Below are 16055 nucleotides of genomic sequence, written 5' to 3'. Positions count from 1 at the left end.
CAACTCAAAAAAATAATCAGATATATGAAATTTTCATTGAATGTTAATAATAACAATTTCTATCCACCTTAAAAATTTCGAAATATTACACCTTTTTTTGAGCAATTTATAAATTATAGGCATAAGAACATTAAATTTTTATTTTTGTCTATAAAACGTTTTTGAAAATGTAATACAATGTTTCTCATAAGTTGTCATTGGTGGAAATTAAAAAAAGTTGAATGTAAATCCACAATAATTTTTTTTAGCCTGAAGTTAAAATGTTGACAAAATTCATCAAAATCGCTAAAATTAACAAATTATTTTGAGTAATAAATTCTTAAAAGATGTTCTATTTATATCTAAGCTTTAAAAATGTTATTCAAATTTCTCCTTAAGTCTTCTTATATTTACCAAAAAAAAAAGTTTAGTGGAAAGTCTTGGATATTTATTCATAAATTAACAAATTGTCATACAACATTTTTCTTATTTAGTTGTTATTCAAAAACTAATAACCATAAGTACTTTTGACATTTTCATTAAATGTTAATTTTAATTTTTAAAAATATTTTGACTTGTATTGAGTTATTTATAGACATTTGAATTTTTTGTTAGTTTTTCAATAAGCAAAGATTCTCATAAATAGTTCATACTGTAACCAACACAGTTATTTTTCATATACATTTTAAGATCCTATTTGGATGGACAAAATAACATATTAAAATTAAGAATAACGGTTTTAGTCATTTTGTTGTAATTGAAAAATATTGTCCGTGGGTATATGAGACTTATAGAAGATATGTATAGTATTATATTTTATACACACAATGACATTTTCAAGTATATTTTTTTGACATAAATAAATTTAACCTACTGTTGTACTAATATCTTATAGTAAAATAAATTACTTTAAGAGGATGTCAGCGCAGTATTTGTTTTCTCTCACTGACCCATGCGCAACATAAACAAAACGCATTTGCGCAGTTGAATACAAAGTTAAGTAACGATAAAATATAAAATCGATGTCATTCCCTCTAAAATATTATTCTCTGTATTTTTTGTAATGGGTGAATAATTTACTCTAAGATTACTTAAAAACATACCTTTATTTTTTAATTTTATTTATTTTGTAATACATGATGGTATAAATTAATCTAATCTTAACGCTACAGTGATATGTTGATAACCAATAGTTACAACGGTGAGTATGAACAATAGCTGTGAGGGCCAGCACTCATTTTTGTGCCTTGCGGCGACTAGTAATGTATGTAATGTATATAATGTACTTGTAACATTTCAGTTATTAATTATTATAGTAGGTACTGGGTGCATTCAATATTGAAGTTTTTATACTACCTATATCATTTTAATATCATTAAATGTAGTCATCAAAACCCTATATAGATTAAAATAGGAAGTCTCACCAGCATGTGTTATCTCCATCTTATAAGCGAGTAGCTTACATAGCAATTTTATATTCATCTTTTCTCGTTGAGCTTTGTTAGTTTTAATATTACAGTAAATTTACTTAATGTTAAATTTAAAAATCAATATTTTCTGTGGTTCTGTGAAGGTGGTTATTCAATATTTAATATATTGAATTACCACTTCCAACAAAATGCAGAAAATATTGATACCTTAAAGTTTAAAACTTAATAATGGGTAAGTTAATTCAAATATTTAAAACTAACAAAACTGCTTAATGTAAATATGCTATGTTATGTTATGTTATTATAAGACGACAGCATTGTGGAAAAGACATCCTTTTAATTATTTTTAAGATTTTTTTCAACTTATATCCTAAAATTGGTATCACTTACAAAAAATAAATACTAAGTAATGCTAATTAACTTATTATTTAAAACAATTAATGAAATTTTTTTTTTTATAGTTGTAAAAATAATGTAATCAAATCAACTAGATTTTGCATATTAAGTAAACCTCAAATACTTATGAACGGACGGCATGTGTAAGTATATACATATAATATAAAAGAGTAAAAAAATCATAATACATTAAATGAATTTAAATAATTTTTATTTGGAACATAATTTTTCAGAGTTAAAAATGTTTTATAATTTCTATAGGATCATTTTAAGAATTTTTTTGAATCTTCGGCGCTTTTTTCCAATTTAATTTTGATTCCCAATAAGAATATTTTACTATTATTTTTAATGATTTATTATTGATATTTTTCTGACATCAGTTTTGAAGCTTAAGTAAGATTACCTCTACATCTAAAGTTTATGTAGAATTTTCTTTATCTGGTCCAAAAATAGTAAATTCCAAGAACTTCTACAATTTTTAATAGGTAAAACTACTTTTAAAAAATAGCTGTAAAGAAGGAATTTTTACTCGAAATTAATTTAGCTGTTTGTTATATATTATAATTCAAAAATAAATAATTGTAGAGACTAGAAATCTTCACTAAATACTTATATTATAATTTAAAAATATTTTTGTCTCTTTTTAAGATAATCAATAGTTTTTTATATGCGTTAATAAAATTGTTGTTTCTGGGTTATTTTTATTTGCAAGTGTAAGTGTTTAAGGTTTAAATTGTCCGTCTTCTTTGCACAGAATCATTTTTTGTATATACAGCAATTGATCATTGAGTTCAAATTTAACAATCCCATTACAGTGACCTACCCAATGATTAGTTACATTCAAAACCTACTATTTAGCATAAACGAGATCTCAGTTTTTTGTTTGTCTTTTGTATGTGCCACACAAAGAACTTCTTTTAAATTACACAGAAGTAAGTAGAAAAACGAATTGGAGTCGCAGAATTATAAACTTAAATTTTACTTCTAGAGATTATTTTAATGATACTCAATGCTGATGTTGATAATAAGTAATAACCAATGATCAGGATAAGTGATATTCACTGTATGTATTAGTAGTAGTATTTTATGTTATAAATAGTAATACATTATTGATGAAGTATAATTAGTTGTACATAGCAAAAAGAGTAATATTATTTATAGATAGGTTATATGTTAATATTATATTAACTGTGAATGTACTATGTTTTTTAGTGATACAAATACTGTACAAAATCTTGGTTCTGCTGCACATTTAAATCAACCTAATGTGAATAGTCCGTCCATGTAAGTAAAATAACAACTAAATGTAAATTAGATATAGGTACACTTACATGATATGGTTCACATGAGTTTGGAAATGTTTCATGTTTTTTAACAGATTCCATTGTATTAATATATTGTTATATATTTGTTTTTCAGAGTCCAAAGTACAGTTAATAATCACAGTGATAGTGTTCAATCAAAGAGAAATGGACAAATAAAGTAAGAGTATTATTTTATATTAATTTGTAAAAAAAATTCAAGTTTATTATTTTAAAACTAAAATATAAAAATTTGTTTTATTAAAAGTAATTAATTAAAAATTTTGTACAATGAAATTAGCGATGATGAAGTAATTTGTTTGGATGACGATGATGATGATGATGACAATAATCATATTCATAATGACAATAATAATAATGGTAATGGCAATAATTTACAAAGGCTTGAAAATTCCATAAATCCTTTAAACCAGTGGATATTACCACCACCATCACCACTACTAAACAGAAATACCAATACCAATAATAATGCTAAAACCAACTTCCCTAAATCATATCAAAATAAAAACAAAAATAATGCAAATAATATCATTAAAATCAAAAGGTATGTAATGAATTTATACAAAATATATAATATTATTATAATTAATTAATTTAATTTAAAAATAATTTTTTTGTTAAAATTCAGAAAAGTAATTTTTTTGAACAACAGTGCACCATCCACAAATATCTCAAGTGAAGAAATGACAGTTACTCCAGATATGCCACTTTCAACTTCTGATGAGGGTTCTTTATTAAATCAGGGAGAAGACATGTACTTTGATGTAGACAATGAGCCAACTGAATCATTACTAGTTGAACCAGAAACTGAACCATCAAGAGTTTTACCAGATACTGGATTCCATTTTTTATTCTCAACTGATGAAACAGTTGACTTGACCACTAAAGACAATACACCAAAAAAGTGTGTTGATATTATAGATTAGTCTAGAGTTTATAGTCATAATTAAATATTAAAATATAATATTTGTTACAGAAAACCAGTCATAAAACAAAAGAAAACTCCTAAACCCAAAAAGGCTGTGGCTTCTAAGTAATGCATAGTTATTTGCTTTAATATATTGTGTATATTGTAAATATATAATATGTATATATATATTTATAAATATCCTTTATTTTGTATTTAGGAAACAGACTCAGAAAACTTCCACTGCTCAAAGTAATCCAAAAACAAAAAGTCAACTAATAAGATCGTCTACATCATCAACTATAGAAAAGTAATTTTTTTTTTATGTAACTTACTATTTTTGTTTTTATTTAGCGTCGATCTAATTGAATATTGATTTAAAAGAAAAAGAAAACAGTTATGAGTTAAACTAGGTTTAAATCACAATTTCATACACACCATTCTGTAGTTTATTTGTAACAGAAAAATTTAAGAATTGCTTTTTTAAAGTACAAAAGGTTTCTTTTAATTTCAACCAACAAATCAGGTTACTTGACCTACCACATCATTATAAAACCAAACACCAATACATTATCATTATCCTACACACAATTTTAAACAATCATAAGCTAAGGATGAATTTTATTTTTTCAAATTATATTAATTAGGTTGTAGCTTTTAAGTAATGTTAATATTAATATTAATAAATACCCCTTCTTCTATATTTAGAAAACAAACTCGGAAAACTTCCATTGCTCTACATAATCTAAAAACAAAAGGTCAACTACTAAGATCATCGACTTTGCCAACTACAGAACAGTAATATATTTTTTTTATTGTTAATTTATAGATGTCATTAGTCTGTCTATTTCATTGTAACTTGAAATTACTATATTTTTTTGTTTTTATTTGACATTGATCTAATTGAATATTGATTAAAAAAAGAAAAAAAACCATTATGAGTTAAACGGTTAAAATAAAAATTTCTTAAACTTTTTTACTTACATTTTACTGTAGTTTTCTAAAAACTTGGTGAAAATTGAAAAATTACTTTTTTAGAACACTAAACAATTACATTTATTTAAACCAACAAATCAGGTTTCTTGATTCTTAAACACATCATTGTGAAAATAATACAATATAATCCTACACTCTTAATTTCAAACAACTATAAACCAGGCACGTAGCTAAGGGATGGCCTGGACACCCAAAATATTTTAACGCCATCCCATTATATTGTTGAAATACCCAAGGCTCAAATAATTGAGTAAAAAAAGTTAAATCATATTCAAAAATGTATATTATGATGTTTGTTATAATTACATAATTATCTTTAACGCTGTATTCTTATGACAATTACAAATATGAACATAACATATTGTAATTTATCGCATCATTTGCAATTTGATTTTTGAACAGCATGGTCCGAATAGAAATCATTTATCGATACTCGTCACATTCGTCTTGTTAACATAGGACACAATGCATGTAGAATATGAACCCACATTCCTATTTCATTAATTTGGAATTTCCCATCACAACGTCATTTATTGCTTAGCGATGGTTAGCTTGGTACCACAATAATCATTATGTGTATTATGCACAATAATAGTAGTATAATATAAATACAGGCATGACAAATTAGATAGGTATCATCACAGTTGTACTAGTTTTGCGTAGTATGTGCATCTCCTTTACCTCTGTCCCATGTCGTAGTTCTCCACTTCTCATTAGTTGATTTTGTTCTGTATTATGTATGTATGTATATGATTGACAGCCAATACAAAATGGAGAACTACGATAAAGGCAAAGTAAAGAGTGGAGAATATGTATCAAAATACTGTGATGATACCTTTCTAATTTTTCATGGGTACAGGTACCTATTTATAATCTATAAATATAAATACAATCGACAATTTTCTATTTTCATCTATAACAAATAATGCTATCAAAATATATACTTATTTTACTTTTGTTACTATAATATTATATTTAAAAGAGAAAGACTTAGGTATGTTTCTTCATAATCTCAAATTTCAATGAAATAATAGCTTCATTGGAGAATCACCCAGAATCTAAAATTTTATTAAGAACCGTATAAACATACTTCTAAATTTAAATAGTGCCTAATTACGGGAGGATAGCTAAGGATTGAAAATATAAAACAAGAATTTTCATAAATATTTTATATTGTAACAAAAGTCTAAAATATATTATATAAACAGTTTTTTTTTGTAGATATTTTTAATTCAAATTAGTCTTGAAACCAAAACAATTTTGGTAATTTTTTTTTGAAATTTAAAAATATTGACCCTGGGTATTTGAAACTTAAAATATATTATTATATTTTTTTATGGGTACACATTGACATTTTCAAATTCAATTTTTTCGACAAAAAAAATAATCAATCTACTATGCCTAAAAGTAAAATAAATCACTATAATAGCATTAATATAATTTAAAATATTTAGTCATATTATAGGCTTCGCTTAGAAGCATTTTTCACATACATTGAATTCAAATGTAATACATCCTTTAGTGTCTTTTTTAGACATCTAAGTACAGCAGAGCATACACTTGCCCACTTTGTTTATTTTTTTTTTAAATACTGGGAATTTTCAATTTTGACCTTTCAAAAATACCATCTAGATCTAAATTGTTATCAGAAATCACCCTTAAAATTAAAAATCAAAACATTTTTTCTACTATATATTGTGTACAGTGTATAAAGACTAAGAAAATATATTTTATTTTCATAATATATGAATATCATAAAATTTTTAAAATCTTATGTTGTTATTTTTGCACTAAGAGAAATTAAAAATATGAAAATATAAATTTATAATATTTAAAATACGGCAGAAAACTGTTTGCTATGTTAAAATTTTATTGAATTGTAAAAATTAGTTTAAACTTAATATAAATTTATATTTGAAATGATAGTACATCGTAATATTAAAGCGTTAAATGCGCATTGTACCGTTGTCGTTATATTAATAGTGAACTGCGACGTTAACAATAAATAATATAGAGTTTTATTAAAATACACATCTTAAGAAAGAATAAGATCATGAAAAGTGCATATGAAAAAAAAAAAAAAAAATATGCGCATTTCCCCAAAAATTGAAGAAATATGCAAAATATGCATTTCAAATTTTTAAACTCACTATGTATAGCTCGGATTTCTAATTTGGTTTGCTGTAAATTTAGAGCATAAGAATGATATGCAATTCCTACTACTACCGAGCCCTAGTAATAAGAAAATTGTATTTTAAAGGTCGGACACGCCACTAACAAAGCCTAGGCCCAAGAGAGCATCTGCTATTGACAGTGCTGCTGAGAATAGAAAGTATATTATGATTTAAAGAATTCAATTGAACATAATGTAATTTATAAGAATATTTTTTTTTCAGTTCTGGTTTATGTAAATTAGGAAAACACATAGAGAGCAGAGACTGCAGATGGACCTTACCTGTTATAAATAATATTTCATTACCAATGTTTCAATGTCCAATATGTGATGTGTTTCTCTATAGTCCAGAGTCACGCAAAACACATGAAGTTTTAAAGCATTCCTCGCTGCTTGAGTCTATACATGAACCTGTGAATGTTGTTTCTACCCCAAGAAATACTGAACCGTTAACTGAACAGTTAACTCTTTTTAATTATTTGCAACTTTGCGTAACATCAAAACATAAAACAAAAGCAGTCCATCAATTAGCCAAAAGAACAAATTTGTTGAAAGCATTTAAGACTTTAGGACATAATACTATTGACTCCTTTAAGTGTAAATATTGCCCGTAAGTATTAAACATCAATAAATTTCAACTAATTCTTATTAACAGTAAATATTTTTGTATTTTTTAGATATACAACAGATCTTATATTTGCTTTATGGGCTCACATGACCTCCAAACATCTTTATCTAAAATGTGATTCTGAAAAAAAGTCATGTTTATATTGCTTTTTGTGCAATCGCATATTAACTAAACGTACAACAATGCTCAAACATTTAGACGCTTGTATAAATAAACATAATGAATTACCAATTACTAATAACTCAAGTAAAAGATTAATATGTGTACATTGCAATGAAGGTTTTGATTCATTGATAGAACTTGAAAAACATACTTGGGGACATGCAAAAAAGTAAAAGTAGGGTTATAAACATTCATATTACTTATATAACATACATATATATAGTATATAATTTACATATATATATTGTATATATATGTATATATTTTATAACTGACATTTGTATAAACTTTTTTTTGTTTTTATAAGTTATAGTGTTATCCATTAGATGTTATAAATATTTCCTAAACTATTGTTAATATTATTAGATTGTTCAAAAGTAATCTGTTTGAAATTGTAATTTAATTTCAAAGTAAATATAATTCAAAACTACTTATACTTTTTACCAATTTTAATTTCACTGAAGGGTAAACATGCATTATTTCATATTGATTTATACTTTAATATAAGTATGTTTCTTTGCTTAGTATAATCTTTTAGTTATATCTAATGATTTATCATTTCTTTTGTTACATTGAAATAATGCAAGTTAAAAATTGTATGTCTTATTTATATTTACTTTAAGATTTTTTTTTATATTATTATTATTATTACTATTTTTTTTGTACACAAGCAATTAATCGTGTATGCTTGTCCTACTAAATTTAAGTATTTCTAACTAATGATAATTATATAACTAAACTAAAACTAAAAATTTTATTGAATAAAATCCGTTATTATCTTATAAACTGTTGAATGCAAATAAAATTATCACTTGCATTCTACTAATTTAAAAACAATATTAATTTTTTTATTCATAACATGTCGACTTCATAAATATCTTGATACATCATACTTTATAATATTTATTTATTGTATGTAGTGATATTCAGATATTTCTAACTTGGGGGTTTTTCCAATTTGTTTTTAAAAACTGTTTGTTTACTTTTATACTACAGTTAAAATATTTTTTATGTTGTTATTAATTATTATAATTTATTTTTATTAAGTTTGCCGAAACAGAACTGATTTTTATAATATGTCAAAATGATGACTGGGGTATTTTTATCTTGTATTATTTGTTTATTTATTATATTATTGATATGTTATTTGTTTTATATATACAAATTATTACAACATGCATAATGCATAAAAATAACTATGATTAATACTATAATATTTAAGAAGTTAACTGATTAACATTAAACATAACACATGTTGATAAAAAAAAATGTATGGTTTAATTTGTATAATTGTAAAATTATTTTGTAAGCTTATTTGCAAAAAATAACATTAGTCTTCAGGGACTTCAATATTTGTCTTTTGCTGAGTCTTAGTTACATCCAGGTGTGGTTTATTCTCTAGCAATATTTAAAAGATATTGGTGTCTGGTGGACCGTTGATGGATAATTGTATTTAACATTTTTTTTTCATGGAATACTGTAACTTATTTTGATACATAAAATAAGTATTTAATTTTATTATTTTTATTTTTAAATCTGTATGTATTGTTTGACAAGTTGTGTGAATGTATATATATCTAATAATTTTATATATTTAATCATTAAATATGTGGGCAAAATTAATCAAATTATTAAAAAATAGTTTGAATAATTTTAATTTGCATACTCAATTAAAGTAGTGAAAATTCAATAAGAATAGAAATTGTTCTTGTTGAATGAACATGAACCAGTACAATGAAGTGAATTTTGTTAATAATTGTCCATAATTTATTAATCATAAGTAAGCACACTTGTCACAGGGTATGCTTTTATTTTATAATTAGCTTAATAAGTGTAAGTAATATGAATGACATATTAATGTATCTGTATTTTATAAATATAGGTAATATAATTAATGTTAGTATAGAACAAATTAAATGTTTTGTTATTTATTTTGCCCTACTCTATAGGTTAAAAATTTTAAAACAAATTTGGGAATTATTTTTTAAGTTTGTTACAAAAATATTATGTTTTATTTAGATTCTGTCATCAAATACATAGTGAAGGCTCAATATTGATATTAAACTTGCACTGACATTTCACTCTACCAAAAACTGACTCGTGTTGTGTTTTTGACTTGGTATTTCAGCTAATTGTATACTTATAGGTAATGGTATTGATTATAAAATGAATGGTAATAGTTTTAATCTTTAACAGTGTTCTGGAAGGCCCAAAAAGTGGCAAACCATACCAATTCTATTATATCACCTATCTTACATGGTCTATACTAGTATATTATACATTTTGAAATAATGCATGGTTGGTACCTACTATTGTATAGTATGAATATATAATTTTTTTTCTAGTCCTGTTAATTGACTTAAATAACTGTTCTGCAACAGGTTACAGGACAAAGCCACTGATCTTAATGCGCAAATGCATTTGATAATCTTTGAATATTTATTTTAAAATGTTATCCAGCATCCACCTTAGTGATTGATTTTTAATTTTATAACTAGGAAGTTGAAATTACCAAAATAATGTAAAATACGGGAATACATTGTTCCTTCTTGTCTCATATAGTTATAACTTATAACAATATAATATTATTTAAAATTTTCACCATACAACTTGATTTTTCTAAAAACAACGCCGAGTCAAGTCAACTGCTATTTTTTAATTTTCATCATTATAATTTTATCATACACTAGGTCGAATGCACAAATTCGGAACCATCAGCGTATGAGGATGTGAATTGAATTGTGCAAGATCTTGGTTTTCAAATTCACAACAATTTTATTTTGGAAAAATTACAATCTGTAAATATTTATATTATGATAAGTTGTGTTTTGTACAAAAAATGATTTTAAAAGTACTTACCTTATGAATACTTAATGAGTAATGATGGATAAGTATATATTTTATACAACAATAATATTGGCATAGGGCTTCTATAATATTACATCTTGCAGTCAAGTGTCCGGCAATAGAACTTTGTATATTACGGCGCTTGCCGCTTAACATTAAAAATATAGTCATATTATAACATGTTAAAACATACTGTAGTCACCCATTTAGTAGGTACTTACTTGTTTGTGCACTTAAGATTTTTATTCTCAAAATTGGTACTTTGTTATACTTCTTATCATGATTGAGATAACTACGCATTAGTTGATAACTACCTATAAAAAAAATAAATAATAGGTCAACACGGATAAGCACGATTTAAGATAGTATTTACTATCTTAAATCGTGGTGTTGAGAAACGTAATTACCAAGGACTAAAATAGAATTTTATCCTAATCCGTGGTGATAACCTATCGAAATACCGACACAGTCTGTATTTTCTGTAGTTACCATTTATTTTGTCTTACAGTAAAATGGATAATACCTAACCGAATACCAATATTTGCAGGAGACGACGGCAAAGGATGGCTTAGTAATTTATTAAAATAAAATAACACGACGGCATTTGGAAAAATGTCAACGGTTTTATTTTAAAAACTGTTTTATTTCTCATGCATCATGGCGTCTGACTCTACTAAAGTGACTGGACGCAGACTATTAAAGTAATAACTACTAAAACTGTAATAATCACTAATATCGAATAATAATAATAATCGACCGCACGGAAATCGTATAATATAAATGAATATAATCAGATGCGGGATAATATGATCAATTTGATCGATAAGAACGGTCGTCAGTGATCAGTATTCGAACAATTACAAATTATACTTATACATAATATTCATACATTCAAACATATCAAAATTCGAAATACCACCAACCCTACTCACTAGGTACGGTAAAGTACGAAATTCGGCACTCCGCACATTTAATGAACGCCATTCATAATTTTATATTAGTTGCTTCTAATAATTAAACTGTTATCTGCTAATTTTGTTTGGGTAAAAGTATATAACCAGTAACCACCTATATATTAATTCATTGTTTTTATTGCATAATTTTAGGACATATTTAGTGATATTTCGTTATTTTTATTGCATATTTAGCGATATTTAAGGTAGTATTACTTATATTGCACACTTATACGGAACATCTTGATTTATTGTACTATTATTACAGTATGTATTTTTTTCAAACGAATGTCAATCATAAAATCTCGTTTGCAAGGCGTTTTATAAAGGCAACCTAACGTACAATTTTGTCGGTTTGATGAAAACTGAATATTTAATTTTTATACCAGGGTCCCCATACGTCATAAAGGGGCGGCGCGCACTAGTTACGTGACGTCTTGGTGTACATTTGGTTGCTTTACAATCCATCGAGAATCGCTTTTTACAATGAAAAAAACTGTTAATGAATTTTAGGTGAAAGATAAATAAATTGTTAGCAGCGATATCAATTGGTACAGTAAAGATTTTGAAGTCTAGAAAAATTATCTAGTCAAACTTTTCTAAAAACATTAGCTAGATTAAAATTTAACTGTACGTTTCGAAATGTTTGAATAGAATTGAAATTTTTTTTTTAATACCGTGATCTAAATACTAATAGAAGATCTGTTTCCATTTTAAAGATACTGAAAAACTTCCCAAGAACGTCTCATTATCTAATGAAAAGATTTCATCGGTAGCCCTCGTGTCCATAAGAAATGTGATTTACAAAATATGGGCTGGAAGAGGATATTTTAACGAATCCGCAGCATTAACACTTAAAAGTAATAAAAAAAGTGTTAAATTTGTATTATTAATAAACAAATAAAGAAGATAAATAAATAAAAAATTTCCTAATGTAATTTATTATTATTATTTATTTATAATTTTGGCAATAGGTAAAAGTGTAGTAAAGGGTAGCTAAAAAAAATCTGCTTTGTGCGGAAAATTTGTTGACGTAGCACTGTGACGCATACTTCATGGGACCCTAGTACAAAAAATCGATTTTTGTACCAACAACACCATAATAACACTATGTACTGTCGTACGTTTAGTTGCCTATCTAATACCCCTTGAGATTATTATGTCTTATCAAGTGGAATTTTATAATTCATTTATTTCATTGACTAACTATAATATGATTTAAATAACACATTTGATTTTTTAATATTATAGGTGAGTGATTATTCAAACGTATACAGTTTTATTGTTTATTCCTACTGTATACAGATACATTTATTTACCTATATCATGGCAGTATGTTCAATTTATGACAACGGCTTACATATTTTATTACTTAAGTGATAAAGAAAATGAAAAAGAAAAAGAAGATACATTTTTAAATGTGTCTACAATAGTTTCAAAATTGTTTTGTCATACGGATTTTAATCATTCAACGTTTTGTACTGGTATACGTTCTGTATTTTTATAAAATACTATTATAGCTGTTCCAGCGCACTTCGTCGCCCGTTAAAAAATGACTACTCTTAAAAAAATGTGATTGTTCAACTCATTTTGGGTGTAACTCGCTGTAAGTGCCACTCAGCCACCCTGGTAGGCAATGCGCAAAAATTAAATTTGATGCATGCTTGTGGTGCCTTGTACCTGATCTGCCCGATTAACCAATGGCAACCAATATAAAAAAAAAACAATACTTATTTCTATTACTATTTTAATTTGCAACCAATACTAACCTTGCAATAAACAAAAACATATTATTATTGAGTTTATTTTTTTGCTGAACAGATGGCGCCGCTGTTGAATTTTTGATATCCAGATTTAGTTAGGCCATCCTTTAACCGCCACAACTTAATCGGACTAAAAGTATGCCTAGAACCTGCTCCGCGATGTCCTCTTGAATACAAAAAAAACTGCATTACGATTGTATAAGTAGTTTAGGAGCTAACCCATAACAAATTATATAATAGATATATAAATCATAGATGTTACAGGTCTTCCAATATTGATATAAGGTTTCTTAACACTGATGTTGTGGAACTATTCGTTTTTAAAACAAACACATTTTAAAGATAAAATAGGAAACACATACCGAACTGCAATTATTATAGTTGTCACTTTTTTAATAATTTGTATATATTTTGTTTTCTGTGTATTTCGAGGAATACATTTTATTTTTGTTTATATAATACTATTAATACTATAATGCTATGTTTCATAAATAACCACTAAATATTTAATGAATCAACAGCTATGAGCAATACATGGTATAGGTACATGATTTAGTGAACCATGATTGGTCCATTAAATTTTAGTGAATTATAGTTTTATGAAACTGGGCATAAATTTTTAAAAAAAGTGGGTAAGTGGATGTTGCTCTGCTGTACAGTAGGTTACAAGTGGGTCAATGTATAATGGATTGTATTAAACTTGAATTCAATATTATCATATGCATATCATTGTATAAAAAAAACGATTCTGAGCGGAGACGGTTTGTCAGTCTGGATTTTTTTATATTGTTATTATTTATTATAGCCTGTAAGTTGTATTAATATTATATTATTATATTTTATTCGTTGCTATGGTGATAAACAAAGCTTTAGAAATTAAAATCCCATTTTTAGCGGTTTTTCGTAATTTATCGGTAGTTTTTCCAGTGGCATTAAATAACTATTGAGAAAATCGAAAAATGACCTCTCTAAAGTACCATCTTGATCCAATTTGCTAAAAGATAAGGTACTATATTATGTTGAAATCAAAGCACTCCTTCTGGTAGAAATTTTGTATACAGGATAAAAAAAAAAGAAAATAAACACCATTGTACAATCATTAGCTTCCTCGCTCCGCTCAGAATCTAAAATTAAACTAACAATAACATGTACAAATATATTACAATAGAAAAAATAACATAACCTACACATAACTTAATTTTATTATTATGGTTTTAAACTTTAGTTACAGACAACCATTAGAAACGCGAATCATTTCTATGTGCATATATATATTATAAATTATAATAAATCATATCAAATTATAATTAAGTCTTTGAGATTTTAAAAATTGACCGCGTTATAAAATACATATAAACATAATTAATTCTCTCTGAAAGTCTGAAGCACGTATTAGTACCTGCAATGCAGTGAAACAAATACAAAATATTATTATAATTGTCATATTAAAGTTAACGCACAAAGAAATTATAATTATAATCATCGTTCTTTGCTTATCTTGGTGTCGGCCATCGTATTATTTAAAAACTTTAAATTATATCCTGGATAAACCACGATGATAAATAATTTTTCCATTACCTACGAAATTACCTGCCTCCAACGTCGAGTCTACCTTCACCAAATAGTTACTATAAATGTGTTATTATAATACATTAATACTTCCAATCCAATCCTACACTAGCAACTACCTATATACATTGTTATACTTATTTACAAAGGAAATAATCTTTGTGGAACATTTGCCCTTTTCCCTACCGAGCTCCATGTACTCGGCACCTATTGATTAACAATTTGCATCGCTGGTATTCTCCAATTAAATTATATAGAGATATACCTATTATATTAATAAAATATATATTATATATATGGTCTGTAGAAAATAATAACAAGCCCAATATTTTTTTTTTCATTTGTGTTTTAGGTTTTTATTTAAAAACAATAGATTTTAGCTAATATATTATAATAAAATAATGTAAAAATGTATGTACAACATTTGAATACGAGCTATATATTATAGTTATATACATCAATTTCAAAATTAATGTTTAAAACGTTTAATTATAAGTAAACAAAATAATGTAACTAAATTTATTTTATCATTATTATTATTATTTATTGTTTAATATTCGAATGACAATGGTAATTGTATTAAAAAAATTCAAAGATATAAAAAAATTAATAACAAAATTGAAAAACGAGACCAAAATTTGAAGGAATATAATATGATCGCTCTGACGTGTAAAGCAAAAAATGTACAATATTTAAATTAAAAAAAATAAAATAAATAGAAATTATAATTATAATAATACACATATATACTATATTATAATATACATATATTATCATATAATTATTTTGATTTCGGAATCGTTCGTAATATATTATTCAAAGACGAAAAACTATTAGTATTATTTTAACATTTTTGATTAATACGTTTACGCTAACGTGTATAGGTACTCGTACAACATAAATAAAAAAAAAAAATACAAAAAAAATTAG

At 25.6% G+C, this 16055-nt stretch overlaps 1 protein-coding gene and 1 long non-coding RNA gene across 4 annotated transcripts in view; one reads left to right on the top strand and one right to left on the bottom strand.

The window, feature by feature from the left end:
- LOC132951956 (uncharacterized protein DDB_G0287625-like) overlaps positions 1-9789 on the top strand; it is a 32642-nt gene extending 22853 nt beyond the window's left edge. The window contains exons 9-19 of one of the 3 annotated variants that reach the window (XM_061024033.1): positions 1871-1948; positions 3018-3089; positions 3225-3287; positions 3408-3671; positions 3780-4031; positions 4104-4160; positions 4255-4344; positions 4743-4832; positions 7291-7362; positions 7427-7813; positions 7881-9789. In XM_061024033.1, coding sequence (XP_060880016.1) covers positions 1871-1948; positions 3018-3089; positions 3225-3287; positions 3408-3671; positions 3780-4031; positions 4104-4160; positions 4255-4344; positions 4743-4832; positions 7291-7362; positions 7427-7813; positions 7881-8166 — 1711 coding nt within the window. In that variant the 3' untranslated portion in view covers positions 8167-9789. Of the gene's footprint in view, positions 1-1870; positions 1949-3017; positions 3090-3224; positions 3288-3407; positions 3672-3755; positions 4032-4103; positions 4161-4254; positions 4345-4742; positions 4833-7290; positions 7363-7426; positions 7814-7880 lie in introns of all 3 variants that reach the window. The other 2 variants (XM_061024032.1, XM_061024034.1) reach the window with 2 other exon arrangements.
- Positions 9789-11096, bottom strand: LOC132951957 (uncharacterized). The gene is made up of 3 exons (XR_009665428.1): positions 11062-11096; positions 10853-10988; positions 9789-10789 (listed from the first exon to the last, which is right to left on the bottom strand). It is a non-coding gene; the product is annotated as an uncharacterized LOC132951957 (long non-coding RNA).
- Between the last annotated feature and the right edge of the window lie 4959 nt (positions 11097-16055).

This window comes from Metopolophium dirhodum, chromosome 9, assembly GCF_019925205.1.
Source record: "Metopolophium dirhodum isolate CAU chromosome 9, ASM1992520v1, whole genome shotgun sequence".
Classification (NCBI taxonomy): domain Eukaryota; kingdom Metazoa; phylum Arthropoda; class Insecta; order Hemiptera; family Aphididae; genus Metopolophium; species Metopolophium dirhodum.
This window is presented reverse-complemented; position numbering and strand designations above follow the sequence as displayed.